This window comes from Ctenopharyngodon idella, chromosome 2 (genome assembly GCF_019924925.1).
Source record: "Ctenopharyngodon idella isolate HZGC_01 chromosome 2, HZGC01, whole genome shotgun sequence".
Taxonomy (NCBI): Eukaryota; Metazoa; Chordata; class Actinopteri; order Cypriniformes; family Xenocyprididae; genus Ctenopharyngodon; species Ctenopharyngodon idella.
In genome coordinates, this window is record NC_067221.1 from 2687668 (window position 1) to 2698191 (window position 10524).

At 39.8% G+C, this 10524-nt stretch overlaps 1 protein-coding gene across 5 annotated transcripts in view; it reads left to right on the plus strand.

The window, feature by feature from the left end:
- Positions 1–10509, plus strand: part of spsb4a (splA/ryanodine receptor domain and SOCS box containing 4a) — an 84725-nt gene extending 74216 nt beyond the window's left edge. For all 5 annotated transcript variants that reach the window (XM_051874218.1, XM_051874257.1, XM_051874247.1 and 2 more), the window contains one exon: positions 9473–10509. In XM_051874218.1, the coding sequence (XP_051730178.1) occupies positions 9473–9600 (128 nt within the window). In that variant the 3' untranslated portion in view covers positions 9601–10509. The remainder of the gene's footprint in view (positions 1–9472) is intronic.
- The last annotated feature ends 15 nt before the right edge of the window (positions 10510–10524 follow it).

Here is a 10524-nt window from a genome sequence, read left to right on the forward strand (position 1 = left end):
ATCAGCGCCTCAGGGGAGGAACTGTAGACATAGACAGTCAGAGAGACCGCGATTTAAAAGACTAGCCCACTGCATCACCGCTGACCTTTCAAGAGCACTTGCAGTGGAAAATTACAGCTTCCGGGACCAATGACTAATGACCTCATGACCTCATCCAGCATGTTCAGTTCATTTCCAGTTATTATCTCAGAAATAAAGCGCTATTTACATTTTTAATCCAGCTTTGTTTAAAAATGTTTGAGCTTAGAAAAGAAAGCGGTGTTAAAAATCATGGTTGATATCACTTACAGTTCATCTGTAACATTACTGGGCGATATGACAATATTGTGGACGATATCGAGTGTCTAATGGTAGAGATTTTGTGCTGTATCATGGATTTTGCAGTATCTGTTCTTAAAGTTATTGACATGTTAGAGCAATAAAGAAACATGAATGAATGAGAAAAAGAAAAAGAGTACTAAAGCGTGCTGTTGAATGGTCAGATACACACAGAATAATGTGAATATTCATGTAAACGCTGTTGTGTTTGTCTTAAGTGAATGTAAACATCAGTATCAGTGCATTGGTTGTAAAGTGACAGCAGCCTAATATTACAGTACCAGTCAAAAGTTTGGACACATTACTATTTTTAATGTTTTCTCTTCTGCTCATCAAGCCTGCAATTATTTGATCAAAAATACAGAAAAATCAGTAATATTGTGAAATATTATTACAATTTAAAATCATTTATTCCTGTGATCAAAGCTGAATTTTCAGCATCATTACTCCAGTCTTCAGTGTCACATGATCCTTCAGAAATCATTCTGATATGATGATTTATTATCAATGTTGAAAACAGATGTGCTGAAGAATCCTGAAAAAAAGTATCACAGGTTATAAAAAATATTGCGCAGCACAACTATTTACAACATTGATAATAAATCATCATATTAGAATGATTTCTGGAGGATCATGTGACACTGAAGACTGGAGTAATGATGCTGAAAATTCAGCTTTGATCACAGGAATAAATTATATTTTAAAGTATATTCAAATTAGAAAACCATTATTTTAAATGTAATAATATAATATTTCATAATATTTCTGATTTTTTTCTGTATTTTTGATCAAATAAATGCAGGCTTGATGAGCAGAAGAGACTTTTTTCTAAAACAGTAAAAATAGTAATGTGTCCAAACTTTTGACCTGTACCATAAATTACCTACAGAAAGTTTGCAGGATATACAAGTAGAGTACAAGAACTATGGATGTATTCTGTTCCAAACATTATAAGCTATTGTTACATGACCTTACAGTTCATTCAGTAAGTGGTGTCATCCTGGTATCATCTTTCACAGTCAAGGAGATATACTGCATGCTTTATTTCTAGTGTAAAAGTTGTAGCACTTCATATGAATAGTTCAGTGCCTGTGTGTTCGGCACGTTTCACCAGATTTATTTTTTCCTCTCTCTGCTGTGAGACAGATTACATGCTGTACAACACAAAACCAAACACAGACACGTGCACATTCCCAGAAACGTGCAGTTCCTATTGTTTAGCTGCTGTTAAACTTCATGTTCTGGAGTATCACTAGCTTTAGGCTTAGGCGAATAGTTGACCCGACTAAGTATAGTAAAATCCCCTGTTTCATAACTGAATTATTAATGAACGTGAGTTTTATGAGTCACCACATTCAAGAGCAGTGAAGCCTCCATCATGACCGCAGCCACAAAATACAGCGTTTTAAATACAAGGTAGAGAATCTCATCTACACCTAATTATCCGGGCGTTACGCCTGGTTTAGCTAACAGAACATGATTTGCGCTTGAGCGTCATCATTACCAAAGCAGCCTTTTTTTGTTCAGTCTGCTTTCATAACACATCTCAGATCTCACGCTAATGAAGCATTGCTCAGGGTGGGATGATTGAGTCGATGCTTGAGCCGCGACGCAAAACCCACAGCAGAAAGTATTCATCCTGTTGGTTTGGGTGCGGTGTTGTAACAACCCGCCAAATTGCAACTTTAAAACTAGCATCGCATTTCAGGGGGTTTCCCCTGGTAAAATTCGCATTCCACGGGCTAAATATCATGTTATTTGGGGTCACGTCAACCCGCAGACATGAAAAACAACCCGCGGCAACAGTGCTAAAGTAGCCCAATTCCCGCAGACTTGGCAACACTGAATGATAGCTCATTCTGTGGGAGGATCACAGGCTCCTCGACGTGACCGCCGCAGATCTTTCAATTAATCAGCCGTAGGCATTAATCAGTTCACAATGATTTAATCGAATTACACCGCTGGGTTTGATCTCCACGTACGTTTCCTCTCAGGCTTCTTTCTGTAGCCTGACGCAAAGCTTTCCAGAAGGTTCCATGTGCCGCCGCCCTCCCCTTCCCGCCCTGCCGCGGGTCGTGGAAAGTGTCAGACCCCCCTGAGCGAGGCTGCCTGCCGCTGCCGCACCCCCGCTGACTGAAGAGGCTGAATTAATTGGATTTTACAAAATGTGATGCTTTGATATTTACTGTACGAATCCCATAGCTTGTCTTGCAACCACAGTAATAATAATCGTAAAAGTGTGTCGGACTGAAATAGATGCAGTTCTCTCTCTTCTTCTGCTCCAGAGCTCATTTATTAGGAGCTTAATGGAGGAGTCAGAGACGTGCAGGAGCTTGATGATTTGTAAAACATGGAAGTTTGAAAAAGGGCTCGCATAGTGTGAGATATCGCTTTTTATTATTGCTAGTAGAGAAGCGTAAGGGTTTGCACGGACACAGTCACGGGAGAGCCATCGCTCACAGAGTGAATAATGCATGTTTAACTATGGACTTTTATAAAGTAAACTTCTTCACAGTTTCATTAGTTTGTCTACTAATATACTGTACATGCATCATAGAATTCTGTCATTATTTTTTGTTTCATAAACTGTAATGAAAAATCATCATTTATTCTGTGATGAAATTTATTTATTATTTTTTTTAAATAAAATGGCCAGATCCTTTTTTGTCTTTCTAAGAGATTAAAATGTATAACATAGAAAACATGAAAAGTAGCAATTATAAAGCCGTGTGTCCACTAAAGCGCTTTTTCCTAGGCTAGCATATTTTTCCAATTGTTTTCAATTGGAGTGCTGTGTTTTTAAAACGCCAGGAGCGTAACGAGGCGCTGAGCGCTCAGCGTTTTTTACTGGTCGCCGAAAGTTGAAGAATATGCAACTTTTGGTAAAAACCCAAAGCCGTCCAATCACAGTGGAGGAGGGGCGGGACAAATACAACACTGACCAACCGCCACATTCTGCTTGTACAATCACAACAGATGACAAGAAGAAGCATAATAACAGAGCAAAATCATTTAAAACAAGAGCCAGAGCAAATACTTTACATTGTATCAACATTTTTATATAGAAACAACACAGAAACTAACTATCTGTGAAATTAGATACTAGGAACACTTCCGTGAATTTCTGTATCATAGCAAGCAAAGCGTCTCAACTGAAAAAACGCTGCACTGCCGAAGCGCTCTCAAGCGCTCACAGATAGGCGTTTTCAGCAGAGCACCTAGCATTTTTAGCCTAAAGGTGGACACGCAGGCCTACTAAAAATTTCCCAAGACATCTTTAATGTAAAGATTAGAAAAAAAGAGTTTAACTCTCTCAGTGACTATCTGCTTGATTCCTGAGCGTAGGTTTTTTTTCCTCAGTTTTTGAGCTGATGGACATTTAACTTTTCACTTAAATTGTTATGCTAAAAATATGAAAATAGCAATTCTTTATTAAATTAGAAAAATGTTGAGTTAGTCCTTTTTGAACTGGAAAAAGTGCTCTCAGACCTTATGGACCCTTTTCACATCTCTGCGGTTCTCAGAAGTGGAAGACATCATAGTTGGGTAAACTTCTATTGCAGAGATGACAGCAAATATAATTTTTGTATTTGCATTTGCGCTAATAGCAAAAGAAAAAATCTGCATTAGCGTTTCCACGACTTTCCAAAAGAGGGGAAGAAAATAAATAGATTAAGATTACAGCAGTCAGAAGAGAAAGATGTCAAATTTGCCATCACTCCCTCAGTAGTTATATTAGAAACACTCTAGCAGCTGCGCTAATCCAGTTTCTGTCATTTACTGACATGGTGATATAACACAAAGTATAGTGTTATAAATGTGTATTCAATTTTTTAAAAAGGAAGATATTAAAAACTTGTTGATAACTGTGGAAATGCATTTTCGTAGTCTGTGAAAAGAGTCCGTTCCTTTTTTTCGTAGCTTGTTTATCATTTTAGAGCCAGATTTACTAAACGGCAAATTAGCGTGAGAGTGCAAATCTAAAAAAGCACCAATGGGAGTAGAAAGTTCTGCACGTGATCTGATGATGATGCGCAAGTTTTGCGTCTGAAAGGGAAACAAATGCATATGCAATTTAAAAAAAAAAAAAGGTCCTACGCTAGTGTGACTTCGGTACCAAGTTGGAGCTGAAATTTTAAAAATGTGACGCTTGAGTGCTGTTGAGCGGATTTGTAAACACCTCTGATTGGCCATTATGTTCACGTGTTCAACAGATATGTCTGTGATTGGCTACAATGATCAATGAACGAGAGCGATGTTGAGAGCGTGTTTAAAAGCGGTTTGAAAGCGGGAGCGGGAGTGTTTGAAAGCAGAAGTCTATCAGCGGACCGGAACGCTCCCGTGTGTATCTGTTACACCTTTTTCACCGGCATGAACCGGGTGCTAGTTCAGCGCTAGCGCTATTGCTGGTTCAGAGTTGGTTCGACTGATGAGCCTTCTAAGAACCGGTTTGCCTTTCCAAAGGCTAGAGAGCCACCACAGAGCCAGGTCTCACATCACAGAGATTACAATCGAGCTGCTATTTGCTCAGTTAGCTGCTATTTAAAAAATGGCGGTCACAAGTTTTTGTTCTTCTTGTCGGTCGCGGTAACCCCACCCCAGCCCCTGACGCAAGCGCTTCATACTTCTAGACCAGCAATGTTTTGGTGCTACTTACGAACCACTTTTCCTGCTTCAGAGCTGGTGCTTTGGGTGTCAAAAGACAAAGAACTGATTTGAAACTAGGCTCTGGCTCTGAACCAGCACTCAATCTGCCTTGGTGGAAAAGGGGTATGTGTAAGCGCTCGGTGAAGAGCGTCATTGATGTCTATTTACAACATGTTTTTGAAGCGTTGATCATTGTAGCCAATCACAGACACAAATATATTGAGCGTGTGAACACAATGGCCAATCAGAGGTGTTTACAAATCCGCTCAACTGCGCTCAAAGCGTCACATTTTTAAAACTTCCGAAGTCTGTACTTTTGACAACACTAGTCCACGGCTTTTCAGCGCTAATATATCACTGCGTGTCTTTAATAAATCCTGACAGTAGTCTTTACGCGCCAAAAGAGGGTTTGCGCTGGCGCAAGCGCAAGTTTTTAGGCCTACAATTGAAACATATACTGTAGTTATATATAGAAGTGTTATGAGCTATCTGTGTGTGCAGTGTGTGTCACTGCTTCTGTGTGGGAAGAAAACCAAAATCTCCCAGCATGTATCAGCCATTTTATTAGGTTGTTCTGAGAGTCTGATAACACGCACAATGGAATCACATCCGAGCCATGTAATTGCATTTATTGTGTATAACTGCCATCAATATGAGTTGTTGCCGTATGCGGCATGTAATGTGATTGAGCAGCGACGGGGAGCAGCCTGAGGATCACAGCGAGTGACAGGTCACCGTGTGTCGTGTATTTCACTGACATGATTACAGTCTTCAGACTAACCTTGAGCTTGCCGGCCTTTGCGTCTTCAGACGTGGGCTGGAAATGAGAAATTATTCCATTTTACTGCAGTAGAGCACTATGTCCATGCTCTGATCCATCTGTCACTTCTGACCCTGGCTGTCAGTCTCCTCTCAGCCGCCCACTGGATCCCGTATACACTTGCCATCTGGCTCTTTATGAGACGTGCCGGACTCACTGGTGATGTGACTCTTAGTAAATATATGTAGAAGGTAGTGTTTTACTGCTATCAGAAGGTAATGTTGTCGTTCAGCTTTGGTTGATTAAATCATTCATTAGCTACTGAATAGTACATAATTACTGTTAATTGATGTATTTACTCCACTCTCAAAAATACTTGATTGTGATTTTGGTCAAACACAGCATTCTGCAGTATAAGAAAAACTGATATTTGTTTTGAGATTTGTGAAAGATTACGTTTAACTGTGCCATCTTAAAAGATTAATTTTAAAGGGGACCTATAATGCCCTTTTCACAAGATGTAATGTAAGTCTTTGGTGTCCCCAGAATGAGTCTGTGAAGTTTCAGCTCAAAATACCCCACAGATCATTTATTATAGCATGTTATAAATGTAAAAATTTTTGAGTGGAAGGAAAAACATGCTGTTTTCGTTCATGTGCCTTTAAATGCAAATGAGCTGCTGCTCCCCGCCCCCTTTCCAGAAGAGGGTGGAGCCTGTACAGCTCATGCATCGGATACTCTGCCAAAAAGTAACAAAACATCTGCTTGGTTTTGATTATCATCTATATCGTGATCACACTCATGGACATTGCAGTTCTTCTTCATCATGAAAGTTTATTATCTGCATGTGTTTTAAAGCTATATCAGTTTAAACTTCTAATTTATGGTTTTCTGAGCGCACACATCTGAAGCACGCGCACAGAAAGCTGTCTGTCAGATGGTGCATCATGTGAGTATCAAACTAACTTCTCTTTCACGTCTTATTGCACTTAAACTGTCAAATACACAAGGTTATGTCAAAAACACACAAAGTTCACATAAACACAGTGGGTTATGTCTGTGAACGTAAACAGCAGGGACAGAAATCACATGTGTATATTAGATCTGTGGCTCATTCCCTTCAAAAATCAAACTAATCCACTGCGTCTTCAGCGGCTCAGATGTCGGGAGTAAATGAAGACTGTTATGTTCACTCTTACATCCAACAACAAAACACCTCAATCGCTTACCAGACATTCATGTCGCTACAGCTGACGAGACAATGGCAGACAGTGTACAACTCACTCAGGGCGGGGCTATGCTAATACGACAGTGTCTGTTAGCAGTCGTGGGCGGGGCCTGAGCAATGTCACATCACGTCAACTTGTTCTGTGAGACTGTTGAGGTTTTATGGGGATTAAAAAGAGGAGTGTGTGGATTTTTATCATTATAGGGTGGTTGTGCACACACACTGCCGACACACATTTATGTTCAAACACCATGTAAAAGTGAATTTTGCATTATTGGACACCTTTAAGTGAGTGTTAGATGTTGGCAGGATTTTTTGGGGGGAAAGCTGAATCTGAAAACTTTTTTGCAATTCTGTTTGGTGAAAATGTGCATCAAAACCATTCACGCTCACTGAGTGCAACACGAAATTTCAATTTGACAAGCAACTACTTAAGCATGTAAAACCATCGCTTTGTGCCATTAAATCATTTCACTCTGCGTGAAGGGCTCCATTGGGATCCATTGTTTCATTTTAACTTCTTGTTGTGGTGAAAATTTGCATTAAGTGAGGGCATTACAATGCTTATGCCTTCAGTTGAGCTGCCAGGATGGAGGAAGACATAACTCACGACATGTTCTGTGTGGGACTCCATCACAGCTATAAATATTCAATGTGGGTGCTTGTATTGTGCCAGTGCAGCTGCAGAACTATTCCTAACTATTGTTTGTCTCACAGACTTACTACTAACCATTAGCCTGTCACAATCTCTCATTGGCCGACGGGTGGGAACGGGCTCTGACTCTGATCTGATTAGTCATATCAGCCCAGGACCTGATAAAGACCTGACGGTCAACAATAGAGATGTGGCATCGTGTCCAGATGGATCCGTGGCTGTTTTCGTGTTTGTCGGTATGAAATCTTGGCTGGAGCAGCGTCTGACTCAAAGCAGATGGGTGGCGGCACTCTCCTGTGTGAGGCAGCGGCTCTGGTGATGGATACCAGGCTCCGGTGGCAAGATCCATCCATTATTGAACTGCTCTGTCAGCTGATGTAGAGGAGCAGGACACACACAAACACTGGAGCACGCACTGGGCTTGCTTTTAAAGGAACAGCTTACCTTAAAATGAATATCCGGTTATCATTTACTCACCTTCACATTGTTCCAAACCTGTATGACTATCATTTTGTACCAATTTGTACTAGTCACTCTTTACGGTTTACAAAGGCTTTGAACTTACAAAAAGGATGCGAAATCATCATAATCATATGACTTATGATTATGAGAGCACATAATACATTTTGACTTAAGAAACAAATTTAAGTTATTTTTTGAAAATTTGTATCTGGTATGGAAACGTAACAATGTTAATCATTCTTTTGAATCGGATCTTTTCAGTGAATCAGTTGATCTGGTTCACAGAAGCCATCTGAGTGATTTGTTCATAAATAGGTCCAATTTCTAAACAAATCATTATTTTGAGTTGGATCTTTTCAATGAATCACTTGATCTGGTTCACGGAAATCCACGTGAATGATTTTTTTTTTTTTTAATGAATTGATCCAATTTATGAACAAATCATTCTTTTGAATTGGAAACTTTCAATAAATCAACTGATCTAGTTCACAGAATCGGTCTCGATTGTTTAAGTACTGGTCCAATTCATAAACAAATTATTAATTTGAGTTGGATCTTTTTAATGAATCAATTGATCTAGTTCACAGACTGGATCTCAATAAGTTGTTTATGTATTGGCTCAATTCATGAACAAATCATTCTTTTGATATGGATCTTTTCAATGAATCAATTGGTCTGTTTAAATAAAATCAGTCTGATTGATTTGTTCATGAATAGGTCAAATTTGTGAACAAATCATTCCTTTGATTTGGATCTTTTCAGTGAATCAGTTGATCTGGTTCACTGAATCCATGTAAATGGTTTTTTTTTTTTTTTTTTTTTTTTTTCATGAATTGATCCAATTTGTGAACAAATCATTCTTTTGAATTGGATATTTTCAATGAATCAACTGATCTAGTTCACAGAATCGGTCTCAATAAGTTGTTTAAGTATTGGTCCAATTGGTCCAATTGGGATCTTTTCAATGAATCAGTTGATCTGGTTCACAGAATCCATGTAAATGATTTTTTTTTTTTTCACAAGTTGATCCATTTCGTGAACAAATCATTCTTTGGAGTTGTATCTTTTCAATGAATCAATGTATCTGATTCATGGAATCTGTCTGAACATTTGTTCATGAATTAGACTTATCCGATGCTCAAATTTCCCTCACTGACTCACAGCGGTTCTGGAGTTAACAGCTCACACTTCTGTGCTGTTGTATGGACCACTTCTGATAGTTTTATAGTGATTTGGGGTCTTTTTTGAAACTTGAAATGATGCCAGAATGTTCATTGTTTTGGATGAACTATCCATTCAAAGCCTTGTGCATGTTTTGGTCTTGAATCTTTGTGCATTTGAATTTCCTGTTTGAATACACCTCTAACAGCTGCTTCTCTCCATCCTCTCTCTCTCTCCGCAGCGGAGCCGCTCCCTCTGATGGACCTGTGTCGACGCGCGGCGCGGCTGGCTCTGGGACGAGAGCGTCTGCAGGAGATCGAGACGTTGCCTTTGCCCCAGTCTCTGAAGAATTACCTCCAGTACCAGTGAGCGCGCGAGAGACGCACACACGGACACAGAGAGGAAGCCTGAGGCGTTGATATAGCGCCACCCTCAGGCCGCAGAGGGAAATGTTTACATTGTGGCTCACTGGTGGAATCTTAAGTTCGTTTTTTTATTTCAGTTTTTATTTTTCCTCTTTATGAGTTGTTTAAATTATTGATGGCTTTGGAAGAAGCTCGTGGGACGGTCAACAGACCTGCAGCGCCTCCAGGTGTACGTCTCGCCCTGGAGAATGCGGCAGGAAGCGGCATTTCAGAAAGCACATTAACCTTGGGATGCCTTTGAAAGCCCACAGTAATAATCGTTCCTCTCTCCCTTGCCGAGGCGGCCGGAGGTCGGGCTCAAAACCCGCCAAACGGGAGCCTAGAGGAGGAAAGGTTTCTGGAAGGTGGCAAGCAGGTGCCAGTACTTGCGCACAAGACCACCAGGGGACAGTAACATGACTGACGGCAGCCATTTCTTCCCTTTTTTTCTGGGATATGGATGTGTATTCCCATGGACACACATGTACGCACACACAATCGTATACGGATTTCACTTCTTTTTGTTCTCTGTGGGCTTGAGTCACTTTTCTATCTGATTTTATTGTCAGTGTGAGAATTCAGTTAATGATGATGATTTTATGGCTATCTTTAAATTTTATTTATCAGGTTCTAGTTCCTTTTTAATGAAATGAGGATGTGCGAGCACACTGATATTGAACACTATCATACACTCGACACATATGGCTTTCTATTTTAAACTGGGATGCTGCTTTTATTAATATTAATATTATTATTATTATTCTGTCTGAACGCTCAGATAGAAGTCTGGTTTTTCCGAGGCACACAGTGGAATGTAAAGATCTTGCTAGCGTTAGCATATTTGAAATGTGAATAAAAGCCAAGTGAATGAGAAGGATGTCATTGATAG